The sequence below is a fragment of the Macrotis lagotis genome, chromosome X, assembly GCF_037893015.1.
Source record: "Macrotis lagotis isolate mMagLag1 chromosome X, bilby.v1.9.chrom.fasta, whole genome shotgun sequence".
NCBI lineage: Eukaryota > Metazoa > Chordata > Mammalia > Peramelemorphia > Peramelidae > Macrotis > Macrotis lagotis.
Window position 1 is genome coordinate 30,938,250 of NC_133666.1, and position 18,229 is coordinate 30,956,478.

Sequence of the window (18,229 nt, forward strand, 5' to 3'; positions counted from 1 at the left end):
CTATTTATCCAAAGAGTTTATATATAGAATTGGAACCAATTGTTCCTTAAATGTTTGGTAGAATTCACTTGTGAATCCATCAGGACCTGGAGATTTTTTTTAGGGAGTTCCATAATGGCTTGTTGAATTTCTTTTTCTGAGATATATAGGGTTGTTTAGGTATTTAATCTCTTCTTCATTTAACCTGGGCAACTTATAGTTTTGTAAACATTCATCCATTTCACTTAGATTATCAAATTTATTGGCATAGAGTTGGGCAAAATAATTTCGAATTATTACTTTAATTTCCTCCTCATAGGTGGTGAGTTCACCTTTTTCATTTATGATACTAGCAATTTGGTTTTCTTCTTTCTTTTTTTAATCAAATTGACCAGAGGTTTATCAATTTTATTGTTTTTTTCATAATACCAACTTTTGGTTTTATTTATTAATTCAATAGTTTTTTTTGCTTTCGATTTTATTAATTTCTCCTTTAATTTTTAGAATTTTTAATTTGGTATTTAACTGGGGATTTTTGATTTGTTCTTTCTCTAATTTTTTTAGTTGTATGTTTAGTTCTTTGATTTTCTCTTTCTCCAATTTAGTCATGTAAGCATTTAGAGCTATAATATATCCCCTGAGAGTCGCTTTGAATGAATCCCAAAGGTTTTGGTATGTTGTTTCATTATTATCATTATCTAGGATAAAATGGTTAATTCTTTCTGTAATTTGTTTTTTGGTCCACTCATGTTTTAAAATGAGGTTATTCAGTTTCCAATTTGTTCTGGGTCTATATCTCCTTGGCCCAATATTGCATATGACTTTTATTGCATTGTGATCTGAGAAAGATGTATTCACTATTTCTGCCTTTCCTCTCTATTTCTTTCAACCTACTCTCTCTTCCTTTCTCTTCCTCCCCCTCTCTCCCTCCTCTTTCTCTGTCTCTGTCTCTCCATCTCTATCTTTCCCTCTTCTCTCTCTCCCTCCATCCTTCCTTCTCTTTCTAGCTGTCCTTTTCTCTCTTTCCCCCTCCCTCTTTCCCTTTTTGTCTTTCTGTGTGTCTCTTTCTCTTTCTCTCTCTCTCTCTCTCTCTCTCTCTCTCTCTCTCTCTCTCCCTTCTTTCCTCCTTTGTCTCTTCTCCTCTCTCTCTTTCTATTCCCCTGTCTCTGTCTCTATACATTTTTTGCCCCTCTGTTTCTCTTTCACTGTCCCTCTCTTGATTATTAACAATGGTGTATGCTAGTTCCCTCTAACTCCCTCCACATCCATCCCTGAACACTCTCCCCAGAGTGAAGCCTGGAGCCAGTTCTGGCACTGGTTGTGATACCCATTCCTCCAGTTAGGGAAGAAGCTTTTTACTGTTGAGGCAGGTACAGACTGCCAGATACTGTACCAATAAAGTTAGGCATGAAAGAGTACTAAGAGCTGAATTCAGCCTGCCATGTAGGCATTTAATAAATGATTGTTTTATTAAATTGAAGAGAGGCTCCTGGTGGTACATTCTCCAGTGAAATATGAGCTAATATTTTAGGCCCCACAACTTGATTGTGGGCCTTACAGAGCCCAGAGCTTCAGGAACTGCAGATCCCAATCTGTATCTCAGGAACACCAAGAGTTGCTGGAGCCTCTGCACACAGACCTCCAGGACTGGAACACTCACTCCTTGCTAAGACAGCCCATTCCCCTCTATTGTTAGGCTGCTTTTTCTTGGATTGAGCTAAAATATGCCTCCCTTGAACTTCTATCCACTGCCCCTGATTTTGCGCCCAGGTAGGACAAAGTTAGTCCCTCTTCTGTAGGAAAGCTCTTCATGCGATAGAAAACTATTATCTTGTCTGTCTTCTCTTCTCCCTCCTTTTTCTATTGCCTTTTCTCTAAGCTGAACATCCCTAGGTCACACAAGTTACCTGATTCAAACCCAGTTTCTTGGATTCCACATGAGGCCCAATTTCCACAGAACCATGCTTCCAGTCTTTATTATATATAGCATGTTTTCCAGACCTCCCACCATCCTGATGACCCTTTTCCAGGGGTGCTGTCCTGCCTACACTGCTATACATTGAATTAAATAATAGTGTTCCAATGAGATCTTATGGTGACTTTAGTTAAGGAACTTCTCACTGCCCCCATTCTGGACCCTAAAATGACATCAATTTTTAAAACTTCCTCATCAGATCAGACCTTTTGAGCTGTGACTCATGGTATATCTGAATTGTAGGATTTCATTCCAATTTTTTTTAGGTTTTTTCAAGGCATTGGGGTTAAGTGACTTGCCAAGGCCACACAGCTAGGTAATTATTAAGTGTCTGAGATTGGATTTGAACTCAAGTCCTCTTGACTCCAGGGCCAGTCCTCCATCCACTGCGCCACTTAGCTGCCCCTTGATTCCATTTTTAAAGTGGATGTTCTGCATTAGACACTGGAAATAGGACAAACATGAAAAAGGTCCCACCCTTAAATTTTCCTGGAGGTTCTGATGAGTAGAGCTAAGGCAAATTAGCAGTTTTATTTCCAACCTGTGATACTAGATGATTCTCTGAATTCCTTTGGTAGCTCCTTACTGATATTTTCTCATGGTGATAATATGCCTCAATGCCATAGTCCCTGAGCCAGGAATTTCAGCCTGCTATACATAGTCTTCTCACTTGGACTGCCCAGGGCACAGTAGTCCAGTAATAAGCTCTATTGAATTTATCTATAGGAACTTCTTTTTACTTTGATCTCAGTTCTATAGCAGGCTTCCATTTTGAAACTTAGGGAAAAGATTTTGAATATCTCTGACTTTATGTTGTCCAGGGTAGATTTTTGCTCATATAGAAGTCAGTCTGGAAGGCCTCTTAGGCCCTTTCCCATTCAGAGAATGCTGTGATTCTGTGAGTCTTCTTGCATGGGTCATAATCTATGCTATAATCTAAGATCTGCTAAGATCTGAAGTTCAGTGTAATCTTGAACTTGGGGGGGGATAACAACATAGCTTTAGTTGGTCAAGCTTTCTTGGGTTATGTTTCCCTTGCCCTTCAAGCAGTTAACCTTTCTATTTCAGGCTGGGGAGGAGTGGTGACTGGGTGTCCAGAGGTGATTTGGTGCTTAGAGTACCCCATTACCTATGGCCCTGATGCTCAGAGTGGCTATAAGATTTTGAAAAATGATGGCAGAGATCACAAAAAAGGGTAAGAACATCACTTGTACAAAAATATTCATAGCAGCCCTGTTTGTGGTGGCAAAGAACTAGAAATCAAGTAAATGTCCTTCAATTGGGGAATGGCTTAGCAAACTGTGGTATATGTATGTCATGGAACACTGTTGTTCTATTAGGAACCAGGAGGGATGGAAATTCAGAGAAGCCTGGAAGGATTTGCATGAACTGATGCTGAGAGAGATGAGCAGAACCAGAAAAACACTGTACACGCTAACAGCAACATGGGGGCGATGATTAACCTTGATGGATATGTTCATTCCATCAGTGCAATGATCAGGACAATTTTGGGGTATCTGTGATAGAGAATACCCTCTGTATCCAGAGAAAGAATTGCAGAGTTTGAATAAAGACCAAAGACTATTACCTTTAATTTAGAAAAAACCCACTATCTTACTATGTAATTTTACTATCTCTTATACTTTATTTTTTCCTTAAGGATATGATTTCTCTCTCATCACATTCAACTTAGATCAATGTACATCATAGAAACAATATAAAGACTAACAGAATGTATTCTGTTGGGGGTGGGAAGAGGGAAGCAAGATTAGGGGGAAAATTGTAAGACTCAAAATAATTAAAATCTTTCTAAAAAAATGATGACAGACCCCAAGACTGTAGAGAGGTAAAGTAGGAGGTCCACCAAATCATTGTTATTAGCAGAAGCTGTGATGATCTTTATTATGTCTATCATGAATGTTGCAAGGAAAGACAGAGATGTTCAGTGTTGCTCTGGGTGAATGATGAAAACAGGTCTAACTCCATTACTTGCTTCTCAAAGGGAAACCTGTGTTTGTCCGTCATGATTTCTGGTAAGAATGCCAATATTAGCATGGTTCAATTCTGGCAGAAGTATATTGACTGAGTCAGTAGACAAGGACCTTATATTTTGTGTACCAACAATTGAATTAATTAATGTTCATGGATAGTCTCAGAACTCTGGGATTCTTGGTACCCTGTGCCCCACTTTTAACTTCTTTGCCATTTGGTAACTCATGAAAGCATCCTAAAGCTCTAATTATTTCCAAGTGGCACAACTGATTTTTTAATCTGTCAAAGACGAATGTATGGGAGAGGTGGAAAGGATTAAAGAAAAGATCACATGAATATGGTGGCAGGTGTTTTCTAGAGAGTCCTATTGTTTTACCTTCCTTGAAAGGGACAGATAGATTAGATGTATTAACAATTCTGGGCAGAATTAAATCATATCCAACCAAACCAGGCAAGTTGAGTTTGTAAATTCCCAGACCAAATGTGGTATAATCCGGTCCCATGTGTATTCTTACTTCCCTTTCTCCTGCCTTTTTTCCACTCTAAATTAATCTGGTCCTTGAAGAAGATCTTAATTGCTCTATAATTCTCTTCTGTGTAGCTGTCTAACTTGTTTCTATAGAGAAGAAACTAGTGCTTTCAAGGTCACAAGATGATAAAAGAGACAGGATTTAAACAAAAACCAGTTGTGTGTGTATTCCCACTATAGAAAAGGAAGGAGTGACAGTGGTGATTTCTGATATCTGTAATTGCAAGAATGCATTTATACTGAAGAGGAGAGGATGATTTTGTTTGGTTAGTTTTCTGTCTCTCTCATTGCCATCTTCAGCCCTGAAATCGAGGGAGGATGTTCAAATGGCCAAGGCTATTCTCCTATCTCTTTGAGAAGTTCACTTCTCAGTCTTGAAGGCAACAACTCCAAAGGGATAAGAAACTGCAGTTTTAGGACAGCTGGAGGACTGGGCTTTACTGCGCCAATGTTAACTGTATTTATTGAGAGGCATCAAAACTTAGTGCCGAACTTAGAGGCAAAAAACCTCGTCTTCCTATTCGGCCTCTAGTATCATGGGTAATATCTCTTGAGTCTCAGTTTCCCCTTACCTATATGACAGGGCTAATAATACCCCCTATTGTACCTACATCCCAGGATTGCTGTGAGGCTCAAATGAGACAAGATATGTATAAATGGTTAGGAACGGGGGGGGGGGGGGGGAAGGATTTAGCCAGTATACCAAGGACTGCACCACTCTTTACAGCTATTATCTCATTTGATCCTCACAACAACCCTGGGAACTTGGTGCCATTATTGCACCCATTTTATAACTGAGGAAAGACAGAAGTTAAGTGATTTGCCCTGGGTCACACAGCTGGTAACTATTTGAAGCTGGATTTGAGTGGCTTTAGGTCCATTGCTTATCCACTGCACCACCTAGCTTTGGTATATATGCCCATTATTTTTGGTGTACATATTTGCTATATAATGCCAATTATTATTATTACTATCCATAATAAATCACATTTTTGTATAGGGCCTTGGAGGAATTAAAAGAATTTAGTAAGGGGCGGCTAAGTGGTGCAGTGAATAGAGCACCAGCCCTGGAGTCAGGAGTACCTGGGTTCAAATCCGGTCTCAGACACTTAATGATTACCTAGCTGTGTGGCCTTGGGTAAGCCACTTAACCCCATTGCCTTGCAAAAAAACCTGAAAAAAAGAAAAAAAAGAATTTAGTAAGAAATCTCTTCCTTTCTGCCTTTGCTGTGACTTAGATTTGTCCCTCTTTTATAGTCTTGCTGCCATTCCCTTTAATTCTTCATGTCTGGATTCTTTTTGGGGAGGGATTGGTTTTTTTTTTTTAAATTTTATTTATTCAAGGCAATGGGATTAAGTGACTTGCCCAAGGTCACACAGCTAGGTAAATTTTAAGTGTCTGGGGTCAAATTTGAACTCAGGTCCTCCTGACTCCAGGACCAATGCTCTATCTACTGTACCACCTAGCTGCCCCCGGGGGTTTGGTTTTTTCCTAAGGTAATGGAGTTAAGTGACTTGCCCAAGATCACACAGTTAGGTAATCATTTAAGTGTCTGAGGTCAGACTTGACCTCAAGTGCTCCTGACTCCAGAGTCCACGCTCTATCCATGGCACCACCTAGCTGCCCACATGTCTGGATTCTTGCCATGGGCCCATTGATCTTCCTTCCCTGTTTTATCCCATCCCAAACCTATCTGTCCTCTCTACTAGCTTAATTTTCTTAAGCATCCATTTTCATCATGCCATTCCTCCTGCCCAAGAATCTACAATAGTTCCCACCACTGCCTACACAATCAAGTCCCCACTCTTCTGCCAGCTCAGTCTTTCTAAAATATTGCTTTTATTATGTCACTACCAAATATCTACAGCTTAAGAAAGTTGTTATAAACTCTTTCCCCCCCTGGCCTTCAGGTTCTCTAGAATCTGGCCTCCAATGACATCTCATCCCACCTTATTACTGTCTACTATACAGACTCTGCTCACTTACCTGCCTGTGTCTTCCTTATGTTCTCTCTGCCTTTTTTTGAAATTAAGGACTACTATTTCCTCTCCTATATCTCCAGGGATCTATTAAAAGCCTGACAACTACTTCTTAATTGATTTTGATCTGCCTGGAACCGGAGGGTTGAACTAGATGACATCTCAAGAGGGTTCAAGCTCTGTTTCTTGGCTTCGTAGAGTTCTTTGTTTTCCCTTGGTAGTATTTGATGGTGACTAATCATTTGGACAGCCCTCGTGGCTCAGAATAGTTTAATATCATGGATTTTTCTGTTCCAACTCCTTCATCTTACAGATGAAGAACAAGAGGCCTGAGGAGGGCAAGTGACTTGATAGAGCTGGGATTCAGACCCAGGTTGCCTGACTCCAAAGCTGGTGCTTTCCTAACAACAGATCCAGTGTCTCTCCACTATTCCATCTTATTTACAGATTGACTCCTAGACCTCCACAAAATCTGAGCCTTTGGTTTTAAAGATCTAAAAATTACCTAGCTAGGGCCTGATAACCTGCTCCCAGGACATTACTAAATTAAATATCCTACAGCCTTTCCTACTAAACAGTGATATATTTTCAGTTAGCCTTATCTCTTTAAAAAAAATTTCCTGTTGATAACTTTTTTAAGGATCAATTTTATTTCTGAATTTCTCCCTCTTTTCCTTGCCCAGGAAAACATCCATTAGAAAATTTTGAAAGAGAGGGACAAAAGGTAACTGAGGCATCCCCTGAGTTTAATGGCATGTGTAATGAATGCTGCCCATCTTCCTCCTCTTCCAAGAAAGGAGGGACCACTGTCTCTTGTCCTGTGTGGGCAAGTCCCCACTTGGACACCTCAGCTTATCAAAGGCAGGAACTAGGAAGAAAACTGGACTTCTATTAGAGAACTAGTTCTACAGGAACTGAGGAACCAGACAGCTTCCTTCTCATGAGACCTTTTCTCTCTGGCTCCTAAATATGACTGATGACATTATTCAAAACCTTCCCAGTGTATTCTGCTAGTTAATCAGAACAAAATCAATGGTAACCCCTTCTTCATATCCCCAGTTCAGTTAGTCTGTGGTAGAAGTGGCCAGAAGGTTTTGGATTGGGTTACAAAGAATTACACTTATTTCTCACCTGCCTATAGTGCTGACTCATCATGTAGAATCGGGCTGATTGTGCTTACTGGTTTTATCTTTATTTTTTTCTGTCTGTGGGACAATCAGTATCTCTCATTTCACAGAATTGAGAGCTCAGACAAATCTTTCAGCCTTGTCTGTGAGACCTGGACTTGAGGTGTCGGGGGAGGCACTCTCTGCTCTTTGCCCAGGAGAACCACTTAAATAAAATCCAGGCTGGTACTCTAATTCCGGCCTGGGTCGAGCAACTTTAGGTGACTCAATTGGTAAAGAATTTCAGCGACTGCCATCTCTGATCCTTGATAGCATCACCGATGCCATGCTGCCATATTGATTCACTGACATTTTCCTATCCTCACCCTTTTCAAAGTCATGCATGGATGGCCCTTCTCTCCTCTGACACTGGGACAGCCATCTTCTACTTGGGTTTTTTGCCTCTTCATTGAGGACATTTGGAGTCTGTGCAATTTGGGATGGTTTCTAAAATATAGTTAAAGCCCTCTTCTGCCACTTGTTTATTCTCTCTCTGCTGGGTGCCCCAAAAGTCTTAGTGCAATCCTCAGCAGCCCCTCTTCCATTCAGATGACTACGTCCAGCAAATGGGGGATTGGTTCTTTAACTGTTTTTGTATCCCTAGCCCCTCGCACAGTGTCAGGCACCTAGTAGCCAGATAGCAAATGTCTGTTGATTTGTGATGTGGCTACACTGGCCTACAGGCTACAGTGTTTTCCTGGTCCTATTTGGTTTGTCAATGTAAGAGAATACAGCGAATTCCTCAGCCCCCCCTCCCTTAGTTGGCGAAACTGGACAGTGAGCGTCCAGGGTTACAGGCTGCTCATAAGACAAGAAAGCACCATGTCCAAATCACCCCTTCTTCCATTTTCTTTTTTTTAATTAAAAGTTTTTCTTTAGTTGACTGAAATCCACCTTCACCCCATCCCACATCCTCCATCTCCTCAACTTGAGAAAAGAAAAATCACCTTTGTAACATATATATATATATATGTATATATATATTTAAGCAAAATAAACTCCTCACCCTGACAACCATGCTCAAAAAATATCTATCTTCATCTACCCCCTGAATTCCAGAATCCCTTCTAAAGGGAGGCGGGGGAAGGACTTAGCCAGGGCCAACTAACTCATGGGTCAAGGTTGGAATAAAAAGACCCCAATAGCTCTCTTGCCTGCCTGCGACTGGTTGTGTACTCTCTACCTCCTACCTGCCTCTAGATTGCATTCAGGTTTCCTGTGTCCCTGTCCTCAAGGACTTTCCATATGCAGGTGAACTACTGGATGACACAGAGCTGTTTGCAGAGCTGCCTTGGCTCATCTCAGGATATGCCCCACTCTCAGACCTGCCACCTGCAGCTCTGGCCCTTCTTCTCTCTGCCTTTAAGTTTCCCTTTGGAATCTCTCTAGTCATGGATATCTTAACCTGGGGTTCATAAACTTGTTCAAAAAATTTTTTTTTCTGATAGCTGTATTTCAACCTAAATGATTTCCTTTGAAATCCTATGCATGATTATTCTGAAGAGTCCAGAGGCTTCCTCAGACTGCCCAAGCGGTTCGTGGCATACAAAGGGTTAAAAAAAATCCTGCTCTGGTCTCACCCCAGTCCCATCCCTTTCAGTTTCCCATTGAAAGACTTGACCTTTCATTAATTCTGCCAGCCAGTCAGCCTGAATGGCACCAGGCGTGGGCTATAATCGTAGAATCAAGGAAAGGAGCTCAGGCAGTCAGTCTAAGCCCTTTATTTGGCAGAGCAGGCAGTCGAAGCCCAGAAAGGGAAAGAATGTGATTGAAGGTCACGCAGCTAGTAAATGGCAGAGCTTGGATTTGAACTCAGGTCTTTGTACTCAATAGCTTTCCACTGCACCTCATCAGAGTCTTTAGGACTCCTATCTCCTCATGACAGATTTGGCTGCTGCTTTAGAATGCAAGCATTTCCGTGATCTGACCTTTTCTGTGGCCAGCTTTGTATCTCTTATCTCCTCTCCTTCAAGCATAACAATTTCAGAGTGCACCCCCTAAATTTCTGGTAGGAAGGATCAGAATCTCAATATGATACGTGCTTCCTTGGGACTACGTGCTTCCTTGCGACTGCATGCTTACTTCAGACTCCATTGATTTTTTAGGAACAGATCTGAAGGTCATCACTCATATGACAATTTATATACATTCAAGTTTGTTGACCACGTGTATTTCAGTCAAGGTTTTCTTTTATGTTTCATTCATTGTCAACATTTCACAGATTTTGTTGGATTTGGCACAACCATAATAGGATACAGATTGAGCCTTTGGGGCCAACCCTTTGACCCCATCATCAATTTGAGCTTCTGATTTGAATGTTGATCTTGCAGAAATGAAGACTATCTTCCCTTTGGAGTTCTTCTAGGAGACCAAAAGTTTGGCACGGGAAAGGGGTGCTCTTCCCTTATTTGGCAGGCAGATAATTCAGATATTTTGTAACTTCAAAAAGAAGCCTCAAGCAGTAGGAAAGGAGCCAAGAGGCCATCTAGTCAAATTTAGGTTTGAATGAAAATTCCTTCTCCCACATCCCTTCTAAATGGTTATGTAGCTTCCTCCCAAAGACCTCAGTGATGGGGAGCCACTACTCCCGCCCCACCAAGCAGGTCCACTGCACACTTTCAGATCTATTGGTAAGCTACATCTGCCCCTTTACAGGTTCTGGCATGGGCAGCTTTTCATAGCTTTCTGGCTAAGATCAAGAATTCTATCTGAAGAAGGGACTTCTCAGAAAGTGTGTTTCAAAGGATTCGGACTTGAGAAGAGCCTGATTATTTTTTCAGAGATGGGAGAAATATAGAACTAGCAGTGGCCAACAGAGACCAAAGGAGCAACGAGGAAAGAATAGTGTTTGACATGAAAGCAGAAAGAAAATATTCAAGCCCCAAATGGTGCCGAATGCATTTCACATCTCATTCATTGCCTAATTGTGTATCCCATTTTGAAAATTAAATGTTATTTGATCTTACAGGCTGGTTGGAGAGAGAGCCATACCACATTCATGACTGAACTGAAAAATCTTCATGCTTCTGGACTGACTACTCTTGGCCAGGCTCTGAAATCTGCATTTGATTTATTAAATATGAACAGATTGGTGTCTGGAATAGACAATTATGGACAGGTAACAACACATTTAAGTGATTACAGCTAATTGTTTTTGGGTTTTGGTGTGTGGATGCCAAAGGATGTATAGTTGGGCATAGTGAAGTTTTCCAGTGGACTCTGAAAAGATGCTATAAACTCTATTCTTTATTTTTTTAAGATTAGAGTTTTCTTGATGATGCTGTTCACCTGTACCTTAAACTACAGGTTTACATTTTCTACCTGTGTCATTTCTCAATCTCATGGATCACGAAACAGAGCAGCTAGATGAAGAGCTCATTGTTCTAGCACATGTCTTTCTCTACTGGAGGCTAAGCCTCAGGTGCCACAGATTGGGTGAAAATTAGTAAATAGGTGGAGTGAGTGCCTTTTTCACAACTTCCAACTAAAAGGATTGAGGAAGGAAGGAAAGAGCGAGATGTACTCACCATGGCGCTCTGATCCCTTCCCTGGTCTGCCCAGCCAACTGTAGGCATAGACCCTGGCACTAGAACCAACTGAATGGTTACAGGGATTCTGTGTTAGGGGGCAAGGAGAATCCCCTTTGCCCACCTGTGCCAATACTCAAACCCACTATTGAGTGTTTTATTTGATCTTGCTAATACATTCATTTGATAATTATTTGGGCTCCAGCAATGAGATAAATCAGCATTTCTGAATTTCTAGATTCTGATCCCTTGAACTTCAGTCCCCATTTAAATCAACCATTTCACACCTTGGTTCTTGACATAATTCTGTGGGGAACCCTTCTCCATCAGTATTTTGAGAGCTGTCTGCTGAATGAAAATTCATTGATAAAAGGTTATTGTTTCACACACTGATCTTTTTTCTCCAAATATCATTTTAGGGGAGGAATCCATTTTTTCTGGAACCAGCTCTTTTAATTGTCATCACAGATGGCAGTAAATTGACAAATATTAATGATGTACAAGAGGAGGTAAGATTGTCATTTTAATATAGTCTGATCTCAATAGTCGGGAATTTGCAGTCGGGCTCCGGGGAAGGTAGATTGGTTCCTCAGAGAAATAGCTTTTGAGCAAACCTTCCATGTTGCCCATCCCTGAAAGGCACGGGAGGAATGGGGGCTTGGAGTGCTGCATTCTAAGATGAACTTTGTCTGATCTTGCCTCATCAGCTTCAAATCCCTTTGACTTCTCCTCTGCCTGGAAGTGAACTAACCAAAGAACCTTTCCGCTGGGACCAGAGGGTATTTGCCCTGGTGCTGCGTATACCTGGGATGATCTCGACAGAGCCAGAGCTGCCAGGGGGCTTATCATCAGATGATTCTGTTATTACACAAATGTGTGAAGTTACAGGAGGTATCAAACAAAATTTACTTACGGTCTGGAAGTGACAGGAGGGGGAGGCCTGCCAGTTAGTGACAGCTAGATGAACCTTGTTGCCAATGGGTAGTCTGTCTGTTCTTAAGGCTCAACTCAAGAACCCCCTTGCCCCCATACCCAAGAAAACCCTCCCCAATCCTTCCTTCTTGCCCAGTAGTTAGGGCTCTCTCTCTCTCTTCTCAGTTATTTTGGATTTTATGTATCTGGGTATATTTTTCTTGCTCTAGGTGCCACCTCTTCCAGGAAGCCTTCCCTGATTCCCTCTTTCCCCATGCCCCCATCCAGTCCCCGGAGAACTTAAGTTCCTGAAGGATGAGGAATATTTGCATTTTATCTCTATATCCCTTAGTTTTGGTCAATCAAAGGAGCTTTTATTAAGCACCTGTAGTGCATTATTTTTTTTATTTAAGGCAATGGGGTTAAGTGGCTTGCCCAAGGTCTCACAGCTAGGAAATTATTAAGTGTCTGAGGTCAGATTTGAACTCAGGTCCTCCTGACTCCAGGGACTTGTGCTCTATCCACTACCCCACCTAGCTACCCCCTGCAGGTGCATTATTAAGCACACAGTAGGTGCCTAATAAATATTGGAATTGAATACAATTGAATAGCAGCTTATACCCAATAATGTGGCAAGGTTTTCAGATATCTATATTTTGTTTTGTTGAATTGTCTGTTGGAAAACAAAATGCTCACCCTTTTATTCTTTCTTTCTCTTTTCATTCAGGCCGTTCCTATTGTATAAGAACACAAAAGATGTTGAACCAGTGCTTAGAATTATTACTTCAAAAAATTCAGAATGGTGTTGTTGTTCAATTTGAAAAATCAGGACCAGATCCTACTTCCTCTGAAGATTTAAAAGAAAAGAGAGGTGGGTATTGGGACTTCTTGAGAGGAGAGAGGATGAAGGGCCAGAAGGCTATGTTGGCTTTTCCCCCCTTTTGCTTAACACAGCACTCACCCCCATCTATGCCTTGCTTGACTTTAGAGCTTCCTACTGAGAAATTATCAGACCACCAGGCAGTGCAGTGGATAGGGCACCAGCCCTGGAATCAGGAGGATCTGAGTTGAAATCTAACCCCAGACATTTGATTCTTACAAGCTGTGTGACTTTGGGCAAGTCACTTCACCCTGATTGCCTTTCATCCAGGGCCATCTCCAGTCATCCTGATCTCTATATCGGCCACTGGATCCAGATGGCCCTGGAGAAGAATGTGAGACTGGGGACTTAACACAGCCCCCTTCACTCAAATCCAGTTCATGTGCTTGTCATGGTATCACCTCCCTGATGTCCTCTTTGAGAATGAAGGACAAACATTATTATCAGGCCATTGTTGGTCCTATACCATATGTAAAGGTCTACCAGAATCTCATCCTTGCCTCTTCACTGTAATACAGTTTTCAGAGTCAGCTGATGCACAATACGGTAGGGGGAGATAGGGAGACAGTTTTTGTCAAGTGCTTTTTCAGACAGGAGAAATAATTCACTTGGAAAATCCAATTTTCAGTCATTGAAAAAAGCCTCAAGGATATATGAGCCATACATAGTGTGATCATGGTTCTGTTGAACCTGTTTCCCCAACTTTGGGATTGTCTTTTAAAAAAAAATAAAAAGCAAAATCCAGTTGGGCCAAGGTCCTGATAGAAGTATCTACTATCTGCATATAAATAGATTGGTTAATGTTTCTTTTTCCATATCTCTAGATGTAGATAGATATCAATATCTCAGGTCCACTTCTGGATAGTTGCTTTATAATCAAAGACAACACAAAAGTCTCTGCCCTCAAGGAACTTCCATCCTATTGGACAGGAAGGAGAGAACTGTCAAAAAGTGTCTTTCCAAAACACTCTCACCTCAAAAGCCTTCATATGGAGTAGTTGTGGTTGTTCAGCTGTGTCTGACTCTCTGTGACCCCATTTGGGGTTTTCTTGGCAAAGATCCTGTAGTGGTTTGCTGTTTCCTTCTCCAGGTCATTTTACAGAAGAGGAAAGTGAGGCAAACAGGGTGAAGTAACTTACCCAAGGTCATATAGCTAGGAAGTGTTTGAGGTCAGATTTGAACTGACAAAGATGAGTCTTCCTAGAGATAGCTCTGGTGCTCTATCCATTAAAACATCCCCCTAGCTTGCCTTTCCTTCAGAAGCTCCATGATAAATGACACTCCTGAGATGGGCATTTAAAGAATTTTATAGTCTGACTCCAGGCCTATGTTTCAAGGCTTCAAGTACATCTTCTTCCTTCATGAACCCTCTCCAAAAGTTCAGTTTGGATGAAGTCATCCCCTACAGGAAGCCTTTCAGGATCTCCTTGGTGGTCAGTGCTCTCTCCCTACTCCTCAAATTATTAGGTAGAAATGAACAAATGAATAATTAAATTATATATCAAGTGCTTATTATGTCCAAAGCACTGTGCTACACTGGAATACAAACAGATCAGTCAGACAGCCCTACCCTCACTCCTCTAATAGAGGAGGTTTCAGCTGACTGCCACATGGATGGCCCTCTAGGGTACAAATGGTAAGGCCTCTTTCTTAATGACATTTCTTATAAAATTGCATCAGTTTCTGATGTTCAGCCATTTGATTGGGCCAAAAACCTTGGTGGCAAGACCTTTTTTCTGGGCCTTCAGTAGCTATGACTTTCTGTAGTAGCTGCAAGGGGCCATGGACAGGTTGTATCTTCTTCCCAGAAGGGTGACTGAGGGTGGGGAAGCATTGCTATCCCCGAGGCCTTTGAGTTCAGGGTCCCAGGATGTCTTCACTGGGGCATGAGACTGTGGTCAAGGTGGTGGTGGCACTTACCTGGCACATGCTACCTTTGGTTGGGTTAACTTGTCTGTATCATGGGTTCCCACTTGATGGGGATGGCTGACCCTTTCTTCCCAGGAGCTGCTTCTCACAGGATGAAGGCATTCTGCCCCAAGGAACAGAACCTTGGGAATCCCACCACTCTTAGGGATCCTGAATTTATTTATATTCATTTGTTGTGCTATCCCTCTTCCCCTTCTGCCTCTGCCTCCACTGAAGGTATTGTTTTCTGGCTTTTCTGAGCAGTTCTTACTCCCAGATTAACTTGGCTAAGTCCTTTTTCTAGCAGGATGCTTTTTGATAAGATTAAAATTCTATATTGGTAGCATGTATCGTAGTAGAATCTTCCCTTCTGGCTTGGGAAGGAAGAAGGGATGAGATGAACTCTGTGGTGACAAGTCACTAAATCAAAAATTTCATTTTTGATTCAAATTGTGCTGCCTTTTGTCTTTACATTACAGTCACTTGAGCCCTAATTAAACTCTCCTTTGTAACAAATCTAGGGAGAGACCTTGTTGGGCAGTGTAGCACTCTCTCCCCATAGGTCCCCACCTTTCTACTGAGAGGCCAGAGGTATGTGTCATTATTTGCTCTCTGGAACCCAACAATGCAAAGTGTTTTAAAATATTTCTTCTTGAGATTTACAAACTGTCAATCAAATGATAGTAGAGTGTTAGCATATTATGGTAATCTATATTATAAAAAGGTTTTGGACAGAGCAATTGGTAGAAAACTAATAAATGTTTTCCATTTACACTAGTGTCATTTGACCTCTAAGAAAAGTAGAGACAGTTTATGGTCTATTTTATATTTCTTTGGGATATTAGGAATTTACAAGGCAGTGAAGCATCATGGGCAGAATCCTAGATTTGGAGACTTCAGGTGGCCACCCTGTCACTTACTAGGCAATACCTCTGACAGGGAGAGCTGGACTGAAATTGGAGGGTTTCTCATTTTAACTAGATATTTATTGTGTTCCATATCCCCGTGGTATCATTTATGATGACTTTTTTTTCTGGGGATTGAGAGCAGCTTGTTTCAGTTGTGTCCTACTAAAGGTACTGCGAAGGCAAGATTACAGATTGGTAAAACCCTTGGGTGCAAAGGTCACTCACCTCCAATACATCCTAGGTGCAATGTGATCTTAAACAAGTCAATGAAATTGATAAGGGCTCCAGGAAGGCTCCAACTCCACTCTTCGGCAGTAGAGGGAGTTTCCACACTGGGATTTCCTAACTGAGATGAAATCTCAGATCCCAGGGATCAAAATGAATTCATTTTGTGACAAAGACTTGCTCTATCCCAGGGAAGGCAGCTCTGTTTCATGAACATTGTTAATATAACCAAACTTACTGTATTCTATCACTTGGCTGATTCCCCATTTCTCACCTTGGCCCTGGGCAGTCACCTTGATATGATCATTTTCCTAAAATTATGTTTTCACAGTTAAAAATATTAGGTGGGCTATGGCCATGTGCTGGGTTTTAAACTAATTCTCTGATCTAATCATCAAGACAAGCAGAATGCTTATTCTTTACAATGAAATAAACTTCTCTAGAGTATTTTATTAGGATGCTTTTGTTTCTGGTAAAAGGAAGAAAATAACTATAGACCTGACTGATTTACATATTGCTGGGTTCAAATTCATGCTGTGACTTAATAATTAAGACAAGCAGAATGTTTATTCTTTAGTAGAAATAACCCCCTCTCTACAGTAGAATGTGGGACACCTTTTTTTAACACTAAAAGAAAAAAAATTATCTCTAAGTTTGACTGGATTATGTATTGCTGGTGTGTTTCCATTTGAATCAAGAATGAAAGTCACATATGATTGCTTTGTTTTTCATTGAATTTTTTTCACTTAATGAAAATCCATCTTCTCCCCTCACTCTCTTCAAATTGAAAAAGAAAAAAAAAACCCTTGTAATAAGTATGCCTAGTCAAGCCAAACAAATTTCTACATTGTCCACATCCAACAAACATACACCGAGTCTATCACCTTTCTGTCTGATGAAACATGATAGCTTATTTCATTGTGAATTCTCTGGAATGGTGGTTAGTCTTTGCATTCTTATATCTTTCATAGTTTTGTTTTTTTGTTTTTTGCAAGGCAGTGGGCTTAAGTGACTTGCCCAAGGTCACACTGCTAGGGAATTATTAAGTATCTGAGGCTGGATTTGAACTCAGGTCTCCTGACTCCAGGGCCAGTGCTCTATCCACTGTGCCACCTAGCAGCCCTATTTCATAGTTATCTTAACAGCTGCTATATAAATTGTTCTCCTGGCTTTGCTCACTTCATTCTTCATCAGTTCCCATGTTTCTCTGAAACCATTTCTTGTAGTGCAATAGTATTTCATCACATTCATTTACAATAGTTTGTATGCATTGGTTTTCTTTATATAGAAACTTCTAAATTTTATATGATCAGAATTGTGCACTTTATCTTCATTAAATCTCTATTTGTTTGGTCATGAACTCTTTCCCTGTCTATAAATCCGAAAAATAATTTTTGTCCTTGCCTCTCTAATTTGTTTATGATGTCATCCTTTATGTCTGAGTCATACATCCATTTGGAGCTTATCTTGGTATATGATGAGAGACATTGGTCTGTGTCTAGTTTCTGCCATATAACTTTCCAGTTTTCCGAGCAGTTTTTGTTAAAGGTGCATTTGTCCCCCAATAAGTCAGAGTCTTTCAGTTTATCAGACATTAGGTTATTTGGTTCATTTGCTTCTGTATTTTGTCTGCCTAATTAGTTTCACTAATAACTCTTATCTCTTAACCAGTACCAAATCGTGTTGATAGTTTTTGCTGATTGCTTGGCTTTTGAACACATTGCATGCAGGTTGGAGCCACCAAGTCTAAACGGAAGCTCATCCAACCCACATACGATCACTTGTCAACCACGCTGACATCATGGAATCCTAACCGAGTTCTAAAAGACTATTCCTGATTGATTCTTTCTCTTGTGTCCTTTTAGATGAACATCAGGAGACCTTCCATTCATCACCATTCACTGAAAAAGAGCCATGGTACAGTTGCCGAAAGATGATTTATGTACGCTCTGACTCGAGAACTGGGGTTCCTTTTGGACACTGGCCAATCCCTGAATCTTTTTGGCCTGACCAAAGTTCACCCACACTGGTAAGTATCTTTAAGATAAAGCAGAAAAGGTCTTTTGCATTTTTGATTTTCTAGTTTCAGAGAACACCTTTCTAAAAGAATCCTGGGAAACAGATTACAGAATACAATCGAAGCTCCTAGGTTTCCTGTGGAACAGGCTGGAAGTAGGAATGGCAGTCTCCATTTATTTAGGATTAATTCCTTATAATGGTCTTGGAAGGTATGGTGCCAGAATTATCA

The 18,229-nt window shown here is 40.8% G+C and overlaps 1 protein-coding gene across 2 annotated transcripts in view; it reads left to right on the forward strand.

The window, feature by feature from the left end:
- Positions 1-18,229, forward strand: part of LOC141499561 (integrator complex subunit 6-like) — a 69,887-nt gene that overhangs the window by 19,502 nt on the left and 32,156 nt on the right. For both annotated transcript variants that reach the window (XM_074202235.1, XM_074202236.1), the window contains exons 3-7: positions 10,590-10,739; positions 11,568-11,657; positions 11,856-12,039; positions 12,788-12,931; positions 17,847-18,010. In XM_074202235.1, coding sequence (XP_074058336.1) covers positions 10,590-10,739; positions 11,568-11,657; positions 11,856-12,039; positions 12,788-12,931; positions 17,847-18,010 — 732 coding nt within the window. The remainder of the gene's footprint in view (positions 1-10,589; positions 10,740-11,567; positions 11,658-11,855; positions 12,040-12,787; positions 12,932-17,846; positions 18,011-18,229) is intronic.